Source organism: Anser anser (genome assembly GCF_964211835.1).
Source record: "Anser anser genome assembly, chromosome: 2".
Lineage (NCBI taxonomy): Eukaryota > Metazoa > Chordata > Aves > Anseriformes > Anatidae > Anser > Anser anser.
Genome location: NC_139721.1, coordinates 114,599,231 through 114,625,544, shown reverse-complemented (window position 1 = coordinate 114,625,544; position 26,314 = coordinate 114,599,231). Strand labels below are relative to the sequence as shown.

At 39.9% G+C, this 26,314-nt stretch overlaps 1 protein-coding gene across 3 annotated transcripts in view; it reads right to left on the bottom strand.

Annotated features, from left to right (window-relative positions):
* The window catches only part of CTDP1 (CTD phosphatase subunit 1), a 96,483-nt gene extending 70,906 nt beyond the window's left edge, over positions 1–25,577 (bottom strand). The window contains exons 1-5 of one of the 3 annotated variants that reach the window (XM_083822055.1): positions 25,300–25,577; positions 10,656–10,739; positions 5,976–6,069; positions 4,421–4,549; positions 2,997–3,147 (exon numbers count right to left, since the gene is read on the bottom strand). In XM_083822055.1, the coding sequence (XP_083678181.1) occupies positions 2,997–3,147; positions 4,421–4,549; positions 5,976–6,069; positions 10,656–10,696 (415 nt within the window). In that variant the 5' untranslated portion in view covers positions 10,697–10,739; positions 25,300–25,577. Of the gene's footprint in view, positions 1–2,996; positions 3,148–4,420; positions 4,550–5,975; positions 6,070–10,655; positions 10,740–14,113; positions 16,927–23,587; positions 24,049–25,299 lie in introns of those variants that run through there. The other 2 variants (XM_083822053.1, XM_083822054.1) reach the window with 2 other exon arrangements.
* Positions 25,578–26,314: the final 737 nt, after the last annotated feature.

Sequence of the window (26,314 nt, the reverse complement as noted above, 5' to 3'; positions counted from 1 at the left end):
ATCCCATGGGAGGGACCCTCTAGGGGAAGAGAGTGAGGAAAAAGGAGTAGCAGTCGAAACATTATGGACTGACTGCAACACCATTCCTCGTTCCTCTCCGCTACTTGGGGGGAGAAGCTAAAAGCAGGTGACGGGGGGCGAAGGTATTTTTAATTTGCTTTTACTTTCTTACTGCTCTAGTCTGTTAGTAATACACAATAAATTATATTAAATCACCTTATGTTGAGTGGTTTGCCCATGACAGTAATTTGTGAGTGATCTCCCTGTCTCAACCCTTGAGCCCTCTTTTTCATCAGATTTTCTCCCCCTCTTCCTTTGTTGGGGGGGAAGTAATATGAGAGCGCAGTTGTAGTGTAGTTTAGCAACCCATTAGGGTGTTGGGGTGAAACCACCACAGAACTCAAAATTCAGTGGCATAAACATTTACATGCTGCTGATGTTGGTATTAAAAGATCCTTAACTTCTCATATGCAGGAGAAAAAAATTAAATTGGTCAAAATAATCATATAGAAGAGAAATACTACAGGAACTTCTAGACTTGAAAATCTAAAGCTTCATAGATGTACAAGATACCCCTTTGCAAGTATGTCAAATTAAGAAAGGGCTTATGATAAATGACTTCATCAGACAAATGGTATTTACAAGTATCTTCTAACCCCACTTAACAGCTGACAGGAGTCAATTGGGGTGGCAGAAAACGATTGATTCCATATCATCTAGTTTCAAAATGAGGGAAAAGCATTCCAGAACATGGAAGCAGCAGCTCAGAGTTCACAGATTTTACAGAAAAATATAGACTGTATATAGAAGTGCTGAGAAAACAAGTAGGGACCTCACAAAAAGATTCCTGGCATTTCATTCCAAGTCCTTCCTTTACGTAGCATGGGAATAATTTTAAAATATCAAGCCTACAGCTTCCTGTGAGAAATCATTTAACCGATACTGCCATCAGGTGGTCTGTATATGTATTAACACATATATTTCTCTTAATGCATCTTGGTTATGCAGGTGAGCATGTGGACCCAAGGACGTATCAACTGTCTCTCCATGCCATCATATTTCAGCAGAAACTATCATTATCACTGCAAAAAAAGTAATCCACTTGTGTTTCAAATGCATCTGATGAGGTTAGACAACTTTAGGAAAACATGCAGAAGTCTGGAGATGTCAGGAAGCTGCAATAGCCTAATGTGCTCACATTTTGGCTACTTCCTCTATGAAACAGATGGAGCAGGTCAAGTATGATGCCCCCAAAGAGGCCTGTCATGCAATAAGTATCAATCTGTGCCAGCATGGGGACTGTAGGATAAACAAAACTTTAGCTCAGAGAATAGAATAAGCAAACAGAACCAAATCACACATTCAGAGAACAGCAACCACTAGTTAATAGTAAGTGCTTTCTTATCTCTACAGTTCATTCTTCTCCCTGACTCTGAAGCATACGTGGTATGCATCTTTGGACTTTAGGCCACATGCATATTTTGGCAAGCAAGTCCATTTCAAGAAGACTGGCCACCCACTTTCTTAATATCAGGTATTTAGATCAATTATATAAGAAAAACTAAGTCCAATTTTGCTAAAAGAAATAACCACACTCCACATTAAGGAAGACACTAAGGTACAACAGTGCTGTGCATTAGCAGTACACAGCGTATAATCCATCAGTGAGAATGACAAAGCTTTAGGAAGAACTTCAAACAGCTCAGTCAATATTGAACAACATAGAAACATTCACTTGGATGGGCAGGAGAGGACATGACTCTCCCAAACTTTGTTTTGAGAAGGAGAACTAGTTGGAGACCACAAATAGGTATCACTTTCTGATTGTAATAATCTCTTATATTTGTCATTATAAACATGCCACAAAAAATGCTTAATATGCATGAAGAATTCTCTAATTATACAATTCCTTACTAAGACCTAAGACAAGCTAGCTAGGATAGTTAGCCACTTCTTGGCAAGAAAGCAAACTTTCAAAATAGAGCTATTTTTCATTGTGATAGTATTGCTCACTGCACTCATGGCAAAATGACATCAAAAACCAGATGTTAAAGACAACTGAAGTAGATGGGTAGGGTGAGCTAGGTGAAATGGAAGAGCAGCAAGTATGGTTTGACATGCAGAGCCACAACCTAAAAACGTTGATGATATTGTCTTAAGACTTACAGGCTATTCATAAAGAGAAATCTGAGGTGAAAATGATGTTCTATCAAGAAGACTACGATAGAGTAAAAGTTCCTTTTTTTAAAAAAAAAGAAAGGAAGTTTAAACGTGGTCACACCCCTAACATTACCTTGATCCATATACTCGCATAACAGGGTAGCTTTCTTTTATGTATAGTGGAAAAGCAAAACATTTCAGGCAATGATCCACACCATAGACTGTTATTGCTATAAGCTTTAGAATTTAAATGCAAATTTTCAGTTACAAGGAGAAAACATGAGTTTTTGAGAAGAATACATGAAAATACCTTTAGATCCCTCCCTTAGCCCTCCATTAAGTGCATCACAACTCCAGGACACAAACAAAACTTCTTTAAAATTATACAGAGCAACCAAACTTCCTCTAGTGAAGGGAAACAGTAGGTTTCCCCCCTGCTCCCCCTCTCCCTCGAAGAAGATAGTTCCATAAAAATCTGCAACACAGAACTGTAGTTTTAGATCTCTAAGATAAGTAACGTTGCACATTATTATTAGAGTCCATCAACAAAATATCGTAATTCAATAGGAAGGCAGTAATTTTCATGCTACAATCTGATTATTTAACTAATCAGGGAAGCAATAAAAAGCATGTCTGGTTAAAAAAATGACTATTACAGGCCATACATGCATAGTGCCTAAATTCCAAGACAAGAATTCTGCTTAGAGACAGACTATTTAGGAAATGTTTTCACAAAACCAAAGAACAAATACTTGAAAACAAACACAGAGACAATGAATTGTATGAGTATAAAAGGCAGACTACTGAGCTACTGCCAAATATAATATACTACTCACCTGCAATTGTATGTGCATAAAGTCTGCTGCCAAATGTAAAAACATGCAATTCATACAGCTTGGCAATTTTTTCCAGGAATTCCTTACAATGCGGACGCAAACGAGTATGTAACATAGGCTCACCTCGACCTAACTGGAAGTGAAATATTCCCTAAAAGAAAAAGCATGTTTAATATCATCAAAATACCAAACAAAAATGCCAACATTACAGAAGTGCCCCCCTCTCATCACTTCCACTACTTTTATTCAGTTTGATTAGGCTAAAGCAAGTTTCCGCCACAAAGATTATGTGGATAAAAAAACCCAAACCACATTTTTGTTCTGTGCAAGGCAGTCCAATATAAAATTTTGCAAAATCAGAAAGTTGCACTGTTGAAATGTTTATGATCAAAATAACTTTCATTTAGAAGTTTTAGTTATACCACATCAGTCTCAAAAATGTACCTTGAAAAATTTCTCAGAAAGTTCACAATCTCACTAACTAGTACTAGTCCATGGACTTCACTCAGATTAATTAAATTTAGAGCTCAGGAAAGACGTAGCTGGATGACAAATATTACATCTATGAAATTATACCATTAGATAGCAAACCAGGGAGGAACTTCACAGAAAAAGTCTCAAATAAAAGTCTCAACTTCTTTTTAAAAATGCTTGTCTTAAGACCAAACACTTGTATATGTGAAGGCCCAACCTTTCAAATACACAACGGTTTTGAGTTATTAAACTGAATGCTCACTATTCTCTTTCATATCAATTATATTTAAGTACATTTACAGTTTGGTTTTGCTAGCAGGTATGAATACTTGCTCAACCTACTGGACAAGAGAGAACGACAGGAGAAAAGAAAGATGAACTAAGCAACCGCAGGTTGCATAACACTGAATTGGAATTTGGATTGGCATCTTTCTGTACAAGACACTGAAGACACATTCCAACACGCTTCTTGCTTTAAAGTTTCCACATTGGAAATACTATAAACAATAAGAGTCCCTATCAACGCAATGATAGGTATTTAATGAAACTAGACAGCAACACCCAAGAAAACAAGCAAACAAAAGAAACAGAAGAAAAAAGTGTTAATACACATTCAGGGAGGAATGACAGACCCAGTAAGACACAGAATTACCCCAAAAGGGACTTCACGTGGTAATTCACTATATACATCTCATACTTGGAGGAAAAAAAGAAGTCTTATTACTAGGTATTCAGTCTGAGCTGTACAGGAAGGAAAGATGAGGTTAAAAATAGCTACCTGAATATTTTTTGCTTTAAGCAACGAGAACGGAAAAGTGAAAAGTAACACACAAATGGAAGAAAAAGCTGTCAATTTAAACTGGGGGGTGGGGGGGGGCAGAAGAGGACAGAATGTATTTCAGAAGACATGTTTTTAATTTTCTGTTATTCTTCAAATAGCAAATACATACCTTATTAGACATTTGTTGACAGTGCTGTTCAGTAGTATGGATCAATGTTTGGTCCAAATCAACCATAAGCACCAGTTTTCGATTTCGGTGTAGTCGCTGTTGATCTTCTCTTCCTAATTGTTCAGCTTGCTAAAATGAAATATTCGTAGACTAAGCTTGATTTTGAAGAAATAAACTAGGATTATTGATGTCTGTACATTGTGAACTTGAGAAGAAATGTTGCTACAAACTAACTACATAAGAAATAAAGCTTCAATGTAAATGAAGTGATGGCAGCCATGTCAGCAATTTTTCCTATAAAAATAATATTCCAAAGGTCTATACTAATCTATATGATACTAACAACTTTAAAAATTGATTTACTCAATAAATAACTTTCTATATATAATAAGTAATCACCAAATTCATTTCAGGCCAAGGTTCTTGAGACTAGCAGCTTTGGGGTAAAACGTTCATCATTAGTTCTGAAAACTTCTGTTATGAAATGGCTGAACATAGTATCCATTAAGTATTATACTGTTGATGACATTAGGTTGAGTTTTAAACTGAAGGTGCTAATGATAGGTATCGTAACTCTAAACCTAAACCTAAAGTATATATATCTTCATATATTTTAATCACGTAGTTCTATGCAGGCATTGATTGAAAAACATTTTCCTGTAAGTTTGAGTTGATTTTTTTTTGAATCTTTCAAACTACTGCATTAAGCTCTTTGTTCACTTTAGTCAAGACTAATGGCAAGCTGCAGTACTAGCCACCAGACAGCTAAACTTAAAAGTTAAGCGGAGCGTTCTAAAGAAGCAGGGGTCAAGCACTAACTGCCCTTTGAAACACTCCTCTACAATGGGAATGGCTTCTAGCTGCCTCTATCTACACATTTATTCTCATTGGCATGCTTTGAAGAGTTACAAGAAAAAAAAACAAAACAACAAGCAACAACATAAAAAGTAAAAACAAAAAAAAACACCACAAAAAAAGTCCCCATCATGTTGGTAAGAAAGATGAATAGGATGCTCATCTTAAAAATAAACATGCTTTTTCCTCTAAATAATCTGACATGAATATTTTGGTAACTCATCTAAATGAAATCTTTGAAAAATAATGAAATAAATTGAAAATAGAGGTAAACTGTAAACAAAGTATCTTGACTGTATTTCATAGGACCAATTTCAAGGTTCCTGACTAATCACGGTGAACACAAGTTTCAAGGACATTGCAAACTTTGAACATATTTCAGATAGTGGAAACTGAATTTTCCACAAACTGTCCATTCTTCAAGACAGAGATATTAAAGTTTTCTACCTACTGTCACAGAAGTACCATCTTTTCACTGCACAGCCCTAAAAAAACACTATAAAACCTGATACAATCAATCTGCATTAGGGTAAACACAAAAACCCTGGGCTACGGATGTTCATCACCAAATTTCTCTTCAAAAGGCAGCCAAATATTTTATATAAACATATACAACATTGAAGAAACTCCTATAATTAAGCTTCTCAACTGTGGAGCTACAATGAAAGGTATGAATAAAGGAAAGCATGACAGTACTTACCTCAGAGCTCACTTTCAGTTCTGGGACACTATGAACCATAGACACAGTTGCTGTGGATAACGGTACATTCTGTTTTCCGTTCTTGCTTTGTATCCTAATCACAAAGGGAAAACAGACATCAAAAGAGCAAAACTTTGGTGAAGGAAAAGTTCAACACACTAAAACCTGTAGTACCAAACCAGTCACCACCAAAAAAAAAAAAGATTAAAAAGAGCTATTTTGACTAATATGCTCTTTCAAATTCTTGTTAACGCAGGTTATTGGATTTAAAAAAAAAAAAAGGGATAAAAAGACCAAAGAAGCTCTCCATAAAAACCTTGCCAAAAAACTGTAATTAGTTATGCTTCCATATAACCTTGTATAATGACACTAAGGTTAAAAAAACAAAAGGCATCTATGTATGGAATATTTGAAAAGTTATAAATTAAGTATAACTACGAAAGTTAAAGCTTATTTTCCTTTTTTTTTTTTTTGGTAATCATTCAGCATACAATTGCCTACACTTCTCCAAGCCAGACTATGAAATAAATCTATGCAAATGATAGGCAAAGTTACTCTTTATGTGTAGCAGAGTGACTTACATTCAAGAAAAGCAGCCAAAAAACCTTATACGTATACCTCCCTTTGGCACAGAATGGTGTATTATGTGTGAATTATATATACACACTCATATGCACATCTGAATGATATATAAGTGGATATGTATTCATACACATAGAATTATATCCTCTCATATACTTGATTATGTCTATCTATACACACACGTATGTGCAAATATAAAGTTACTTGAAAATGGACCAAGTAACTCCATATAGCTTCAGTATTACTAGCTTCCAAGTAACACAAAAATTTGTTGCAAACTAATACCCACTTCAAGACATTATTTCTGGTTCATCTACACTAAAAATACTACTGTACAAGTTCTGCAGCATGTGACATGTACCTTTTAATTTTTCCATGTACCTGTCCAACCAAGGACAAAATTGCTTTTAATCTCTGGCTGTTGATCCAATATAAAAGCCAGAGAAAACTGTTTTCACTTACAGAATCATAGAATAATTAAGGTTGGGAAAGACCTCCAAGATCATCTGGTCCAACCATCACCCTACTACCAACGTCACCCACTAATGCATGTCCCTAAGCACCACGTCCAACCTTTCCTTGAACACCCCCAGGGACAGTGACTCCACCACCACCACCTCCCTGGGGAGCCCATTCCAATGCCTCACTACTGTTTCTAAGAAGAAATTTCTCCTAATTTCCAACGTAAAACTCCCCAGGCACAACTTGAGACCATTCCCTCTAGTCCTATCACTAGTTATCTGTGAGAAGAGGCTGACCCCCAGCTCCCCACAACCCCCTTTCAGGCAGTTGTAGAGAGCAATAAGGTCTCCCCTGAGCCTCCTCTTCTCCAGACTAAACAACCCCAGTTCCCTCAGCCGCTCCTCACAGGACTTGTGGTCCAGGCCCCATGGCCTCAATGTCTTTCTTGTAGTGAGGGGCCCAAAACTCAACACAGTATTCAATGTCAGGCAGGACGTGCCTTTCATAAACCCATGCTGACTGCACCTGATTCCCAAGTTGTCCCACATATGCCATGCAATTGTATTCAAGATTACCTGTTCTGTCACCTTTTCTGGTACCGAGGTCAGGCAGACAGGCCTGTAAGCAGGGAGTAGCAGGTCTGTTTCCACCTGTATCTTGACTGATTTATTCTGCTCCCTGTCGCAGATCTCCAAGTCAGAAGGCTGACTACCTCAAGGATAAGTGGTCTGACTAGTAAAGACAGATGTAAAGAAGGCACTGAGAACCTCAACCTTTTCCTTATCCTCAGTAGTCATGTTCCCCACCACATCCAGTAAAGAATGGATGGAAGTTGTCCTTGGCCCTCCTCTTATTGTTAATATATTCATAAAAACTTTTCTTTTTAACCACAAGGGCCAGGTTGAGCTCATGATGGGCTTTAGCCTTTCTGATTTTCTCCCTGCATATGCTGGTAACTTCCTTGTACTCTCCTCAAGTTTCCTGTCCTTTCTTCCACCAGACATAAACTCTCTTTTTCTCCTGAATACTCAGCAAAAGTTCCCTGTTCAGCCATGCAAACCTTCTTCCCCGCCAGCTCATCTTACAGCACATGGCGACAGCCTGCTCCTGCACCTTGAAGACTTCCTTCTTGAGGAGCATCCAGCCTTCCTGGACCCCTCTGTCCTTCAGGACTGACTCCCAAGGGACCATCCCTACCAGTGTCCTGAACAGCTCAAAGCCTGCCCTCTGGAAGTCCAAGGTAGTAGTTTTACTGACCCCCCCCTCCTGACTTCGCCAAGAATAGAGAACTCTACCATTGCATGGTCACTCTGCTCAAGATAGCTCCAACCACATCTCCCACTGGTCCTTTCCTTCTCTGTTCGTGAACAGCAGGCCTAGCGGTGCACCCCTCCAGTAGGCTCACTAACCAGCTGAATCAGGAAGCTATCCTCCACACACTCCAAGAACCTCCTAGACTGCTTTCTCTGGGTTGTATTGTATTTTCAGCATGTATCACTTCATGAAAACAGTGGCAAATAATTTACAAACAAGATCCTGAGGAAAAAAGTGTTTTTCAGCCATGTTGGGGCTGTGAAAAAGTCACAGAAAGATATGCTTCTACTGTACTGTAGTGTTTGGAAGCACTACTTGTATCCAGAAATGAGAAGTATTTCACTTGGCCCATTTGAATGAACCTAAGAATGGTGTAATGGAAAGGATGCCCCATTGGTTAACACCCGGCACGCTGGGAGTGAACTGTCTATACTCGCTTTTCTTCAAGCAAGAGAAGCATTGATGCTTTTCAACTGCCCTCTGATATGTAGGTTCAGCAGACCTAATACATTATACCAAATATATCACAATCATCTAGATTGGAAGAAACCTCCAAGATCACCTAGTCCAACCTCTGACCTAACACTAACAAGTCCTCCACTAAACCATATCACTAAGCTCTACATCTAAACGTCTTTTAAAGACCTCCAGGGATGGTGACTCAACCACTTCACTGGGCACCCTATTTTGTATAAAATGAGGATGCTCTCTGAAGCAGAGTAGCATTAAACTGAGAAAACTGAATACACTGCAAACCCCAAATTCATGTAGATTTTTATGAAGTAATAGCAGTACACCAATATTTAGATATGACAATATCCATTCAGAACGGGCAAAGCCCTATTTTGCAATTATCCTACCTTTTTGTTAGGTTTGTTGTTTTGACAAATGCTCGTCTATAAAATATTACCAGTCAACTCTTCATTAGAAGTTACACCCTACCATTAACTGGGCTATGCAATGCATAAAAATTCAAATACTTGGTCCACTTTATCTCATTTATGGTATGCTGTTCACAAAATAATTCCTAATAATGACTATGAATTAAAAAGAAACCAAAGTACTTCCTTCCACATGGAACGATCATGCAACAATAATTTTTAAAATTCACTCTATCATTCAGTCTATTTTAGAAAACAGATATTGAATTAGTAATTTGATATGCATAAGAAAATTCTCTTAACCAACTGTACTAACAGTGAGAGCAAACGAAAAATAAAATCATCCTTCAAATTTGCTTTTTTGGCCTAAGGCTTAAATTCCTTTAGATCCATGGCAGAATATTTCACAAAAAATTGAAAACAGTTCTGAAGCCTTAAATTGAGAACAGTAGACACAAGCTAGCTCCCACTCAGACACATAAATGAGGAAAGGTCACATGAATGATACCGATACTTCCTCACAGCTACTTACACCTGCACAGATAAAACTCCCAGGCTTAAGTCACTGTTGACACAACTTCCAAGTCTCAACCTCAGTTATAAACACATAAAAAGCAAATTTGACTATAGTGCGATGAGAATTCATGTCTGTATGCACACTCTTTACTTTTTCTATCTGAGATAGTAAGTTATCCTAAGGTTATCTCCACAGAAAGAGTATGCAGTTAATAGAGTTGTAAATTTGTAATGTGAACTGTAATTCAAGCACCCACATGGCATTTTATTCATCCATATTCCTAGTTATTAATCTCTGTAATAGCTAAAAGTAAATATAGTTCGAAACAATGCGTCTGCAAACAGTGACATATAAGGAGAAAGAGGTCACATTTGAAAGTCTGTTTCAGGATGACAGAACAATTGCCTTGTGTAAACGGTAAAAGTAAATTACAGCAGCTTGCAACAATGGCATATATCTTGCCAATTTCTTTTTGCATTGGTTTTATCCACAAGGAACACTGATTCTCGCTTACATGTATCAATTTTCCAGTTAAAAATATATTATATGATTATACTATTAATAATGTGATCGTGACTTAATATATTCAGGACACTAAGCAAGAATTTCACAAGCTATTCTCAACAGTTTTTTTTTTTTTTAAATCAAATGAGGAAGAATGCTTTGTGCTAACATTTAACTTCTGGAGCAAACTCCTTCTCAACTTTCCTTACAGGAGCACTCTGAGTAGACCTGCTTATGTTAGGCAGTATGAATACTGTCCTCCCTCCCTACTATTACCTATACCTTCACAATTACATTTATAGGTACGATTCACAACTACTAAGTCTCAGAACAGAGAAGCAAAGTAAATGAGAAAAGGAAGAGCTTGAAGCCCTAATCACAAACAACGATAATCTGGACAAAAAAAGCTGGAACACTTACTGAGTCAAGTCTTGGCCACATTCTGCACACAAGCCTTTCATAACAACTGGATGGCTACATCCTTCCAGTTTCACCAAGACACCCCTAGGGAAAAAAATAAAAAGATACATTCATTCTATTGTTGATTTCAGACACTTAGATTACTGACTGAAAACTGAGAGTTCAAAGAATAATTTTGGTTATGATTTGAGTGCTGTCCCCCTAACATTCATGCCGCCTACAGAGAGAGGAAAAAATAAGACACTAAGTATTTGATTTGAATTACTCAATTTACTACCTTTTAAAGTCTCAAAAATATTTATTAATGTCAGTTTCTAACCTTAATTTAGCAAAGAACCTCAGTGCATTAACAAAACAAGCATTGTTTAAACAGCACAGAAACAGATTACATTCAGTTAGACTAAATTCCCATTAACATGCTACTGACTATCAAATACGGAAACTCTTCTGTTCTACACTGATTTCATCGTGGTTTATCTTTTTTTTGTATCATGGCAGAAAAATATATTACTCTAGACTTCTCATAGAAATATTTTAATTTTGTTATGCTTAAGCTTCAGATTGCCACATTTTATACACAGGCAAAATTATATTTTATTTTCTTCCAAAGTCTAAAACAAACCAGAAATTAGAACTCAAAATGCTTCAGATAAGTGTGATGTTTATTATTCCAAACTGCTTAGAAGATAAGTCTGCTTGTCAGTAGTATGATCCAACTGAAGTACTCTTTTGTTCAAATTTAGTTCTCAAAATTCAGTCTTGAAAATACCATTACCTCTCCCCTCTCAAGTACTTGAATAGTCATTGAGAGAGACTCCTCCCATTTTCTTCAACACAGTTAAAGGAATTAATCTTTCAGACAGTTTTAAAAAGAAAACAAAAAAACAGGTAGATATAGTTCAGCCACCACAAAGTTTCCCCAACTCCAAGACCACAGGCTGCAGCATCTAATTTTTCAGAAATACAAAAAAAACAGAGTAGAAAAAAATATCTAAGTTCTTTCATTCAAAAGTTAGTTGTAGCGTTCTCTTAGATTTCAAATCTACACTATAATAAAAAGAACGCCAGGAAAGAAACTTCCACATTTGTTCAAGTCTCTCATTGATAGATTTGACTACTACGCATTTGAAAATTCCAACAAGAAATCCACTCTCCAGATGACACATGTAGCTGCTTGCTTCCAGTACTTCACAAAATTTCTTAGTGACCAGAAGTCTGATGAGATTACTTACTAACAGCACTGCAGTTAATGCATATGCTGGGATTATTTTTGTCTTTGAGAGCAAAAGCTAGATTCGGATCAGGCGTATTTAAATAAACATTTTCGTAAGTCACCATACTGCTAGTACTTTCATTTACAAAAGGGCAGCTTCAGTCCCTTTGCACTGACAGTCATCAACTTCTTATCAATTACACCTTCTCTTCCTCTGTAAGCATTTTACTTTTTTTTTAGAGTATGTATGATATATATAAATATTTATAAAATGTAAAAATATTATAGAAATCAAATATATAAACAAGTATAAATAAGGTATATATGTTCATAGATCTCAAATAATAATAAACAGTTGATCTGCACAAGAACAGCACAAGAGACAAGCAATTTTTGTGGTCCTTAACTACTGGTAATTTATTGTTTGTTTACTTAGTTCCCCTCTAATCCCCCCAAGTCTACATTACTTCATCATTTAACTCATCCTTCTTTCTCCCCATTTTACAAACATTCCTGTCTTGCTCTCCTTTGCCTTGGTTCATCCCTAAGTTCCTTCTTCACCTATGCGAGGCTTCCAGGTCACACTACGGAGCATGCCAGAATTGCTCATCTTTAACCTGCATTCAGTGCATGAACCTGAAATTATACAGACACGTGAAGAGCCAAAAAAACCAAAACACAATGGAAGTCACAGGAATGCGTGTAAAAGCTTACAGTGACTGAGTATTGCTGCTTACCCCAATTTAATTAGTTTTCAGTAACTCAGGAAAAAAAAAAAAACCACTCTTGATGACACTTTAGAAAGCAAAAATCTCTTCAGGCATTCTCTACCTGGCATCTGAAGTCACATCACACTCCAAGCCTGCTACCAGAGGGGCTGGTATAACCCTCAACTGAGGTAAGAGTTAAATTAGGACATGCAAGAAATTCTGTTCACATGCTTGTGAACTTTTGATCTCAACAGAACAGAGATTCTTATAAGAAAATGAGAGTTCTAAATTATTCACTGATATTTTTTCTAAACAGCACCTCTATAAATTGTCACATACTCAAACCCACTGCTAAATAACAGTTCTGACCCTGCACATTTAAATATGAGCAGAACACCTAATTTGCTGATGCCTGCTAGAGCAAAGAAGTCTCTGATAGCAAACCCTCCCTAATTCCACTTCCACTATAATGTTTAAGTTGAAGGACAGAGGAAGAACTCTGTCCTTGTGAACTTGTGAGCACTGTACAACTGAGATCGTCACGTTTCAAAGACAACTGCCAGGACTCCACTTTCTCCTAAGGCTTAAGCACATCCAAATATTTCACCCATTTAAGTTTTAGCACATATGTTTTAAATGTATTCTAACAAAGCAAATTTACTAAAAGTATACTGCATAAGAATAGCCACAGAACTCAAGAAAAATGGCTTTTGTGAATTTCAGAATTGAAAACATTCCCTTCACCATTGAAGTGATGGATTTCCAAAATATAATGACCAAGATCAAAGATGATTAACAGATAAAACTGGGGGATAGATATGGAGGGGGTAGATCATTGCAATAACCAGACTGAAATAGGAAGGACTGCAACAGGACAGCAGTACGCACTGCTCACACTGATAATTTTAAGTGAAAAAAATAAAACGCGATTGAAGTAAAACTTGAATAAGTACATAAGGAAACCTGCTTTAAGATCTTATTCACATTCTTTCCAGATGTACTTGTAAATAAGAAACAGACACTAGGTGTGCCATTATAGCAAAATTTTATTTTTGTTGCAACAATCACGATTAGGGACAGCCATTTACTAATGGCCTCAGGATGCACCCGATGACCTCGAGCCCATCACTGCTCTCCCAGCACTTCCACACTACTACATTTCGTCTGTTTCTAAAACAAGCCTTTTAACTGTATCTGCTTTCAATCAGAAGCATGAGGAAGAAAAAAAAAAAGCTTTCATGAAATCTGATATGAGCATTTTGCTTTCATTAACAGAGGAAGTCAATGCCTTTCCTAATTGTAAAGCCCGGTCATTAGCGCTCACTCATAAACGTAGGAAGTCTGTAACAGATGCAGTGGTGGCTACAGTTCCAGGTAGGCTAATTTCAATGGGAAAGTTAGCACATTTTCACAGGCAACTTATCTAATGGCTTTCTGCCAAAGAAAGGTGATGCCTTACTTCCCCATGCCCTCGAGTTTACTCTGAAAGCACATCCCTTCGCTTTGGCACTTCCAGAAACGGCTACTTCACTAACCTGGGAGGTGGGAGACCAGCCAACCCTGTCCAGGTTTGTTGCTGGGTTTAGCATCAAAGCAGCCAACAGAGTAATCCGGCATGGGCCACTGATGGGGAAAAGATGCAAATGTTTGTAAACAAACCAAAACCAAAACACATGGCTATGATGCAGGCAGTTTCAGCATCTCACTTCCTGGAACTGTCCCCCCCCAGTGACCAGGCCACTGCTGCTAGCATTTATCTCACCTAATTGTTCAGGACTAGCTGGAACACCTCCATGCTCTGGAGACTCTGCCATGCCTTTAACGAAGTCTTTTTTTAAACGAATGAAGCACTGGCATAAAAAATAGAGGGCAATTTGTCAAGTGTGTAAGTGGGAAGATAGACAATTACAGGTCCTAAAGTTACTGCCTTATACCTGCTTGTATTTCACTACCGTCTGTCAAAAGCCAAGGAATTCATAAGTTTCCTTCGATCAGTATGGTATAAAGAAATACCACAAGTGTCACATACTCCTTGGTTGTCACTAGGGTAACAAAGCTGCTGTCCTCCATCTGATGCCATATGATTTTGCAATCAGTATCAGATGTAAAACTGTACTAACACATCAAAAGAAGACTCCAGTGAACAACTAGAACTCTTCCCCCACCCCATCCCCCATTCTGCAGCATGCTCAAGAGTTTGTTATCAACAAATGGTGAGCAAGTCAAAATAGCAAATACACACCAGACTCATGATTATTAATAGCAGGTATTAATCATTCAACTGATCCAAACCACATAGTAATACACAATATTTTAGCTGTCGTAAGACTAGAATGGCAGATAACTGAAATCTCATTCAACTTGAAGCCTGCTTCTACATTTTAATTTATGCAAATTTGTGAAAAAATGATGTTCTTGTTAGCTTACATCAGAACAGTGCTCAGTGGCATGTGGCTGCAGCATCTAGAACCACCTCAAAGAGCCCTCAAGCCCAACTTACTGTAACATCCAACCACAGCTTCTATTATATAGGACTCCAGTTTCATAGCAAGGATTTTTCAAGTATTTAATCACCTTGAAACAACCATAAAAGATTAATTCCTTAGATATTTAACCATCAGATTTTATTTTTGTTAACTCTCAAAAATATCTGCCAAGAAGCAAAGTCCTTGAATAATCAATTAAAAATACCTTGGATGACAAGTACAGGGTTTTCTTGAACCACACATCGATTGACTTTCATGTCAGTTACAAGACAATGGTAAGTCACAGCTAAACTGCTGCAAAGCCAAGTGGCAACCGTCTTGGACTTATCCCATCTCCAATCACCTTTTGTTCTTTTGAGACACACACCTTCTAATGTTCCCCAGCCCTCCAGGTAAACGCATATAAGCTGATCTGAGATGTGGGGAAGTTATCACTGTATTTCTCCTGCCCCTCACCAAAGATCACCTGCGGTTACCTGAACAGGTTTACCTTCTGCACCTGTAGGCCCACATCTAGAGAAACAGCTACAGTTGAAAAGGTTCTTATCACCAAAACAACCTCGACACCAAAGCACAGGGAGATGACTTAGAAAGAGAGAGCTTAACACACACAGCTGGCAGCAAAGCTGTGCTTTTTCCTTTTTTTTTTTTAATTAAAAAAATGCTTTCTCCTGTGCACAGGATGCTCCCAGATTTTTTTCTGATCCCCCTCCCCCTACTTTAGAAAGCTGCGTCTATTAAAAGGAAACATTACATCACCCCCGAACTTTTGACCACTTTCTCCCTTTCTCCCTTCTCAAGAAGATCACACTTAAGCTATCATGGTCCTTTCATACATTATTCCCAAACAACAAACAAAATAGGAAAAGGCTTATTACAGGATGCAGAATCCTCAAGTCTAAAAGCTTCCTCCTTTCCATTTTTTTTTTTTTTTGGATACTCTTTTATCTCGATACAACCTTCTGCACATACACACACACCCCTATACAGGAAAATTTAACTACTCTTAACACCCTTAAAAAAGGTCTACAAACAAAACTGCCATGGGTTACGTAGCACCGTTCAAGGCAAGGAGCAGCAGTTCCAAAGTTGACAATACCCGTGTGACTTACTATGCTGTAGGGATAACCAACAGCATCATGGAAGTGCCAAATTCTGACAAATACCCCAAAACCAGAGTGCAACAGTTTAAAAGGCTGTTCAGCATAGAAAGGGGAAAGTATTACATATATCTACAGATGTAAGTTACCTAGAAGCTTAAGTTCCCTTCCTGTTTTAAGAATCCCTTCTTTGGCTAGGACCGCTCATCTACTCCCTCTCCTGAGAACAGGAATTCATGTAGTTTACTTCACTAACCTTGGACCAAGAAGTTTTGCCTTACACACTAGCTGAATGCTACAAATTTGTGGATGCAACTTTTAAGTAAGGAAGCACTACAATGCGAACACGTGCATTATTCAGTTCTACTCTGCATGTCTTCTGCCACTACTGTATTCTACTGCATTTCTCAAAGCACTTGCAGGAAGGCAAGAAAAAGTTACTTGTTTTTAAGATTAGTAGCAAAATAATATCTTGGCAGTATCCCATCTTTCCTTTAAAAAACGTATTAAGAAAAACATTTTCGTGCATCTGTAAGTAGAAATCTATGTGGTATACTGCAAGCTTTTTACACAGTATGTGCAGAGAGAAAAACATCCTTCTGGATGCAGATGATGCTGATGAATGACATCTTATACAAGTCAACCAACATCAGCCAAGTTACCCTAGACCTGTTATTTAAGAAACATCAGATGACTAAAGTAAAAGTCCCTTCACATTGCACTGGTATGGTGTTAAAGGTTAAAGTAATTGGGGGTAATGCCCAATTAGTCCAAGTGCCCAATTAACCAAGTGTTTGAATCTCACCTAAAGGAGTCCTGATGGGGGTGGGGCGGGGGGAAGAGAGGCTCAACCCATCGACTGATCCCAAAAGTCAGAAGGTATCTTTCATTATGGTATCTTCCCTTACACAATAGTATCTTCCCTAACATCCTCTCTCCCTTAAGATAATTTATATCACTTTTCATCTGTCAGGTGGAGCTTGAGTGACTCTAGTCATACATACCTTTGTTATGATTGGTGTGAAATTGTCTCGCTTTGCTTTTAAAGGTATAGACTAGAAAAATTTAAAGCTCAAGCACAGTGAGGTGTGGTTACACCTTGGAGGTGGGTAGCCTTTGGGATAGAGGTGTGTTTTGGTATTATAATGGGCAAAGTTCATCAAAAGGACAGTGTTTTGTCAAAAACATGACAGGCCGTTGGCCCAAGATAGCAAATACGCAGCTTATCAGTTCTGATGGACCTTCAAGTTCCCATCTTATCACAGAGCCTGGCTGTGGTGTCTCCGCTCCGCATAGTTCTTCTTCGAGTCAGCACACCAAGTACCCCCTGTGTGGGCAACATCTAAGGTTGGAGGCCTAGGGAGCTTCTACAGAATGCAGCTACACTCCACCCCGAAAGCTTATTGAATGTTGTCCCTTTTCTTAAAAATGTGAATATAAGTTTAATTTCTAAGTCACCTCTGGCAATTATTCCAGAACTGGAAAGACCACAAAAACCTTTACTCTTGGTTTTGAAGATATGTTGTTTTTTATTTCTTTAATATTGCCTTCTCACCCTCTGTCTTTCTTTCCTCATCCCCCCCCCCCCCCTTTCTTTTTTAATAGGACCAGTGATGGAGAAACCACCCGAAAAGATACAACGTGCTCTCACAAATGGCTTATTTATTTCACTCAGGCTAATTCCTTCCCACCAAAAGGCTAGTCTAAGGCCAACAGAAGTAGTTTCTACTGACTGGAAAGAGTTAATCTTTTTGGATAACAAGCACTTCTTCATTAGATACATAAATATAGGTTCTGAAAAAAAAACACACATCATTGTTGAGTATCATTTAACCATATGAGGTGATACAGTGAGAAATTCTCACCCCACGTTTCTCAGTACATGTTACACACACAGTACTTAACTGATCCACACCAAAAAACGTGATCACCCTTCTCCTTTCCAACATCCTTTGTAGACCAGCAAATGTCTCCTGTTAGCAAGAATATCCTTTCCCTACGGTCCAATGGTGAGATTTCCAATTCCGTAGGTCTAGGATCAGCCAAACAATACCTGAACAAAATGTGCAATCAAGATCCTTCAACTGTAACCTGTAACACAATACCACTTGCTTTTCAGGAAGTTTTACTATGCTCCCCTACACTTTAAGGCATTCTCTCCAAATTTAACTACCCACATGTGCTAGAAGATGTGAGACTAACCTTTAAAATTTTTTACTACAGAAAACAAAAAACACTTCTCATAAGGATATTTTATTGACAACTTGTTATGAAATATCTTTCATTCTTCTGAAAAAGAGATCCTATAATGAAAGGCTAGTAGTTCTTTCCTGAACCTTCAGGCTATGAAGTCCCAACTGGAAATATTTATGTATGCTTTTGGTAGTGTTTAAGAATTTGCAATACCATCAACCCATATTTATTTTCATTTATGGACTTCAAATCTTGGCTTATCAAATCAGCTAAGAAGAGTCTTTCACTGGGTAATACTGACTTACAAAAATCTGAACAGCTAGGATCCCTGCTAGGGTCAGACCTTAAGTTAACACCAAACGTGCAGTCATCAAATGAGAAAGTTCCAGGCATGCACACAAGTTGTACTACTAAGATTTCTCAAGAAAAAACAAACAAACAAAAAAAAAACACCACAAGAAAACTTTTAAGTCAAGACAAACTTTTGAGACCATTCAAAGCACAAGTCTCATCTGACTTCTTTCTTCCACTCCCTTCCAGTTTGAAGGCTGAGGTATTGCACAGCACAAACATTAAAGTCTTATTCCAGTCTTCCGAGTCAGAATTTTTGTACAGACATTTTCTCTTCAGGAGATCATTTGTTTTTCAATTAAGAAAGAAACAACATGTAGGCAGGCTTGCCTTTGAAAAGACCATGGTTTTCTAAAGAAATACAGTATTGAAGCAAAGCTCAAAAATACAGCTATGAAACTACCTAGACAGTAGTTGAATAGAAATCTACTGTAGTCCAGGAAAAAGCAAAACAGATTTCCAGCACAGACATCTACAAACACATACCATTTAAAAAAAAAGCTAGTCATCTTATAGATCTACAACGAAATGCATAAAATAGCCCAAAGAACTATGTCACTCTGCGGACCCACGGGATTTGCATATGCTCACACACACTGGCAAAGTCCTTGAGCCCAATGAAGATGGCCAGCTTGCAGTAAGAACAGACATTTCCCTGGTCTGGGAGAAACCCTGTAAGCATAAAAGCAACGTGTTACTAAAGACTATCATACGAAATGCAGTATTGGACACACACAACCTCAGTAACATTATTTCCTGATTTCAAAGTATTATTAAACCCCTAAAGGACTGCAATGGCTTCTACAAAACCAGTTTGATGCGACCTAAATGCTGGCTACTTCTTGAGAAGTTAATTCTGCCCTCCCTTTCCCCACACTACGCTCCTACTGCAGCTACTGAGCTAAATGAGGGTATTGATGAGTACAGATTATTTAGCAGGAGGCTGGGTGGGAAGGCTGAAAAGCAAAAAGGGAGGGCAAGCCAGCTTCAGCTATATGATTTCCAGCACACAATTCGGTGCGAGCCGGAGGCACACAGAAGCGTGAGCATGCCTACCAGCCACCTCTCCTATCAGCCAGAAGAAATCCTGAAACCATGGCCGAAGAAAGCCACGCTGAAGAGAGCTACATGCACAAGACTGCTATAACCACACTGCGCATTGTCCTGCCTCTTTCCTGGTGACTTCTGAGCCTGAGGTCCTATTCCAACCAAACCCCGCTGAGCAGGTCAATTCTCTGAGATAATGAAGGTCCTACAAGTTTTGTGAAAATAGATGGTAACAACAACAATAAAAAAAAGGAACTCTACCCTCCTGCAGGGTACTCAGCCCTCCCCATGGGGTTAGCTATAACGTGAGCTCCCATCTTGTTGGACACCAGAGAAATAGGAATAGAAGAAAAAACAACGAAGTAAGGAAACCCCTGGCTTTGAGCTTGGGCCTTTTTCAATATCAATTTCAGCTAAACACCAGACAGATGCATTAAAAGCAGCTTCCTTATTCTCAGCATTCACAGTATAAGAAAGAAATAATAAAAGATACACAGAACACAGGTTGGAAGGAATGCATACCATAATGTATTATAAAAAAAAAAAAGAATGAATCCAAATTAGAAAAAGGAACTAGGTAAAAAAAATAGTAAACATATTAAATATTATTCAACTATACTCAGTAATGAGATTTTCTTCAGGCTCTAATAAGCTCATTAGATGTTTGACAGGATATTGTGAAAAACTTTGCATCTGACCGAAACAGCAAATTGTTTTTCTTACAGTTTATTACAAGTGTCATCACTTCAAAAAGTATAATTCATCAGTACTTTACTCCTCTTGAAGACTAAAGAATGAAAGGTATTGAGGTCCAGGGTTAAAAGTACTTCTCATCTTAGGTGGTAAATGAAGCCCCGAGGCTTTGTAACATTAGATAACCAAAGATTATTATTTTTTTTTTTTAAGATTAAAACTGTAGATTATTGTGCTGTTACTTGGCTTTTTTTTTTTTTAAGAGAACATATTCCCACCTCTTTCCTGCTATCTTCTCCGAAAAGATAAAAGCTTTGCTTGATCAGAATCCAGATGCATTTAAACAAGACTTTGATACTCTCATATACTTTACTTGTAAAAGAACATATTTTACCTACTACGAGTATACAGCAAGACAGAAAAATGTCCAACTTAAATGTACTGGTAATAAATCTTTTGGAAGATTCTGCTAATATAAACCATACAAGAGAATTTCAGTAGTCTATCCCATCATTAGGGCCAGAAAGGGGTCAAGTGTTTCACATTACAAACATTTACATAAATACTCACATAAAATATTGACCCAGCCCAGAATCCTGACATGCCAGTGGCAGCTCCAAAATGGTTAACTTTGACGGGTAACTAGCACTAACTATACACAGAGCATTGCAGCAGTTTTTGACATTTTATTTGTTGCTTCTGCCACTGGTGGAAATTATGCTTTGTTAACATCAAAGACCTTTCATTAACTGCTTGCTGTCATGCTATTTACAGTCCTCCAACAGGTCATACTTGGTCTCTCAAGCCCTGGCTTGGCGTTTGATGCACGCCTAGCTACGCTTGTATAAGCGCCAGCCACCTCCTGCCTGCCTCAGGCTGTCGTCCTCACCCCGCACCATCCCCTTCTCTGTGGTGACACCTCTTTGCATGCCAGTACAGTAGACTTTCAGCAGGACCTATTCCTTGATCCAAACTGATGAAGAAGCTTCCTCCTAAGTTCAAGAGATCAGTCATTTTAATTATTTTTTCCAACACAACGCATGCTAGAAACGCTAGGAGAGGATGACACAGACTGAAGGAGAAGACCGCTAAAGTCACAGCCTATTCCAACAAGTAGCAAACCAAGTGACAAGAAAATTAAGTGCTATACGTGGTGTGCTCTTTTCATATGCTGAAAGATTTTATCTTGTGCCTGACAGGTTAAAAAAGCCACAAACCAAACATTAGAAATGCATCTTCTTAAGAGAACTGTGCTATAAGACATAACTATTTTCATAAATAAAGATGGCTAAACCAACATGGTAAGAACTTAATCATATCATTTAACCTCAAAAAAAAAGATTTAATCAATTTACACTCTCATGTTTTAACTAAAAGTAAAAATATTTGGACTAGAAAGAGTATGCCTACAGCGTTTAAATGAGTGACAAATATTTGCACGTATCTTTGGTTTGCAGAGAATTCAGGGCTAAACTGGCCAAACCCACTTGTCTGAAAGCAGCAAATGGCACCTGCGAAGCCAGAGAGCTTGGCCTGGGAACAAAAAAAAGGTGTATCCTCTGGAAATAATGAAAAAGTTTCAGCTACATTGCCTACCTTAATCACTAAGGTATTTTAATAACAAACAACCTTAACATACATCTAAATATTGCTGACAGTTTGATGTTATCACTTATATTCCACAAAATGACACGTCACAAGCAAGAGATCAAATATTCACCAAACAAAACCTTTTAAGTTAGCGAACAAAAGCAGTTATGTCTCCAATTGCTGACCAGCTCTCTTCCCTTCAGATCACGCTTTTTCTACCTCTTCACTTCAAGTTTTTTTTATATTTCCTCAGTAGCTAACATTACAGCATGTAAGAAAGAAACGATGCTGAAAACTCAGACTTCCAGAAGAGTAAAGGCTGACAATAGCCAATACTAAAACCTAACTTTTATCAGCTTCAGACAAGCATTTTGGGAAACCAGGAACAACAGTAACAAAGAACAGTAATTTATTTTCTAACAGTTTCAAAGGAAGCGCTCGCTAATTATAGTCAAGTGAATCAAAATTGAACAAATCAACACAAGTAGCGCATAAAAATCGGCATCCTGAAAGTCCTGAAGCTTACATTGCACAAAGCTAAACCTAAAGTGCTGCTATATCAGACCCAGCATATTTTAAATCGTTTATATTAACCATCTTCTTGGTCCCATTTTTCCCTGCCTCAAGAGCTTTGCTAACGTAACAAACACACAAGCCAACTTTATCTCCCCCTCCACTCAGCATTATCAAGATGAATTTCATCACACATATGCTGCTTGAAAATTTTGGTCTGTACTTTTCCAGATGCTTTTATTCTGACCTAGCATTTACGGCACCTTTGCGCTAAACCAAACGTTAGAAGATCATCCGTCTTGCACCAGATGCGGTAGCTGAACACTGATGCAGCACAAAGGGAAAGCCACAGTGCTTATCTCTGAAAGAATAAAGCTCTCTGTAGCGAGTAAAATGCAGCTTATCACAGAATCACAGAACTGTAGGGGTTGGAAGGGACCTACAGAGATCATCGGGTCCAACCCCTCTGCCAAAGCAGGTTCCCTAGAGCAGGCTGCCCTGATAGGCATCCAGACGGGCCTTGAGTATCTCCAGAGGAGGAGACTCCACAGCCTGCCTGGGCAGCCTGTTGTATCTCCTCTGCAACTTCTGTTACTGATAATAAACAATTGCTTCTTCCTGACCCTTTGAAAATGCCTGTATGCACAGGGGTTTAGAATAACGACTTTTTGGTCACAAAAGTTTGGGTTTTGCTGCAGCCACCCACCAGCCGAGAGACCTGCAATAAAAGAAAACAGCCTGCTGCCATAAAACAGAGGAAGTGCAGGCTTTCGATGGCTTCCTGTTGAGGAAAATAATAAGATGAACGTGCTTGAAGTGCAGGGCAGCGAGCTACCAACCCGATTTAACCTAGAAACCTGCGAGGCCCCGGCTAACAAAGCGTTTTGCCGCGGCGCTGATAGCCGGTACAACTCGTCGCGTTCAGGAGTTAATGGTCCCGCCGGCGCTTTCGGTTTGCGCTGAGGCAGCAGCGCGGCAGCAGCGGTGTTCGGCAGCCCTGCCCGCCCCTCTCTCCCGCGGGGCCGCCGGCACTCACCCGGGCGCGACGACCTGCCCGGGCCTGGCGCACAGCTCCCTCACCACGCCGGGCCGCTCGGCTTTCAGCTTGCGCTCGGCTCCGGCCCGCTGCGGCCTGGGGCTGCCGGCGGCGCCGGGCGGGGCGGCGGGGCGCGGGGCGGGCGGCAGCGGGGCGCACAGCGCCAGCACCGAGCCGATCTGCACGGCCGCCCCCACCGACACCTTCCACTCCAGCAGCCGCAGCGGCCGCGGGCCCGGAGCGCGGATCTCCGTGACCAGCCCCGCGGGGCCCTCCGCGCCGCCGCCGCCGCCCCCGGACCCGGCCCCTCCGCCGCCGGCCGGGCCCTCCATCCTCGCGGTCGCTATGGCAACGCCCGCGCCCGGCGGGGGAGCCGCGGCCGCAGCGGGGCACGGCCGCCCCGACACACACCGGCGGCGCCGACACGCAGCGAGGTCGCGGCCCCCGTGCGCAGGCGCGGGACGCCGCGAGCCCCGCCGGGCTTAAAGGCACAGCCGCGCCGCGCTGCCCGCGCCCGCCCCTTCCTGCGAGGGGCGCCTCCCCTCGATTTTCAAGACGCTTCCGGCCTACATGCCCCGGCATGCACCTGCGGACTGCGGGGCATTTGTGGAGGGGCGGGGTGCGCGGGGCATGCTGGGGGCTGTAGTCCTCCTCCCTCAGGGTGAGGGGACGGGGAACATGGCGTCCGACCCGTGGAGCGATCAGTGTTCTAGGGAGTTACAAGAAAACCTGAACACAGGGAACTAAGTAGAGAATAAGGCCACGCATTGGGCACTAGGGGTTAAAAGTGAACACTGAATGTTAGCTGCATGAGCCCCGCTTCTTCTTTTTATTTGGACTAGTAGCCTTACTTCTGTTCTTTCCTAATTCCTAGGTGCTCAGCTTCTAATTAATATTATTTTAGTGTTGTCACGTGCATGCAGTAAAGCTACATGAGATGAGCTGTTTCCTTTTTGCCTACCACTCTTTCTTCTACAAGACCAAACAATTCTTACCGGGGGGTCTGGTAGTCTCTCTCTACAACCTATGTTGTTTCTATTTGCTACTTCTTAATCTAAAATAAAATTAATCAGTCCTGAAGAAACATATCATTGTCCTTTTGCACATAAAAACTGGAGTTTATACCACCACCAGTGACTGCCGATGAGGCCGGTGGCAGTCACTGGAGCTCACCTGGGAGCTCCACCTGGAAGTGCTGACTTGCAGCATTTCTCCTCAGCTCTCACCTGGCCAACGTTTATAGCCTGCATCCAGGCTTCTTCCTTTTGGGGGGTGGATCGTTACTGTTCTGTTTAGGGGCAGCAGGCTGAGGTCTGCTGTTGTGTTAAAGGTTAGTGATGCCCAATTCGTCGTTATAAGTCTGTTGTGTTCAGGGTACTGAACTATCACAATTACAGATGCACAAATAACATAATACACCCTCAGTTTTATCACGCTCCATGAGTTACCACAGCCACACATGAAGAATTTGGTCATGTTCAATGAGAAATACCACGGCTAGATTAATGAGTAGTGCAATTTATTGAAGGAACAGGTACACAGGTTCTTTGGATTGCCGGTGATAAATTCACCATCTGCAAAGCACGCGCAAATACCAAAAATATGAGTAACACAGCCTGGCTACAAACGCATTAAAAGAAACAAAGCAAGTCTATAGAGATTTCTAAGTTTCTAGGGGAGGTATTTGGCATAACCAAGTGTTCAAATCTTACCTAAAGGTGTCCTGATGGGGGGGGGAAGAGAGGCTCAACCCATCAACTGATTCCAGAAGTCAGAAGGTATCTTTCATTATGGTATCTTCCCTAACATCCTCTCTCCCTTAAGCTAATTTATATCACTTTTCATCTGTCAGGTGGAGCTTGAGTGACTCTAGTCATACGTACCTTTGTTATGATTGGTGTGAAATTGTCTCGCTTTGCTTTTAAAGGTATAGACCAGAAAAATTTAAAGCTCAAGCACAGTGAGGTGTGGTTACACCTTGGAGGTGGGTAGCCTTTGGGATAGAGGTGTGTTTTGGTATTATATTGAAATTGGCAAAGTTCACCAAAAGGACAGCATTTTGTCAAAAACATGAAAGGCTGTTGGCCCAGGGTAATAAATATAGAGCTTACTGGTTTCAGTGTGCACAAGAACAATCAAGTTCCCATCTTATCACAGAGCCTGGCTCCGCTCCTCACTCTGCTCCACCCTCTGTATAGTTCTTCTCAGAGTCAGCACACCAAGTTCCTCTGGTGTGGTCAACATCTAAGGTTGGCAGCCTAGCAAACTTCTATGGAATGCAACTACACTCCACCCTGGAAGCTTCTTGAATGCTGTCCCTTTTCTTTAAAGTGTGAATATAAGTCTAATTTCTAAGTCACCTTTGGCAATTATTCCACACCTGCCTCATGGGACCACTCCTATTAAGGAGTGCAAAGGAAGAGGGGGAGTCTCAAGGAGCAGAATTGATCAGGTATTTCCCTATTCTTAAAACCTTTATAGACTTTCAAGTCTAGCAAAAAAACGTGTTCCATCAAGAGTGGTAGGCATGATAGTCAAAGAAAGACTGAAACAGTATCTGAGGTGGATCCAGAGATCAATAGCCTCATCCCTCAGCTCAGAGCAGGGTAACTAGCAGGTTGCTCACGGGTGTCCGGTTGGACTTTCAGTATCTCCAAGGATGGAGGTCTCCACAGCCTCTCTGAGCAACCTGTTCTGGTGTTGAAACACCCTCATAGTGAAAAAAGC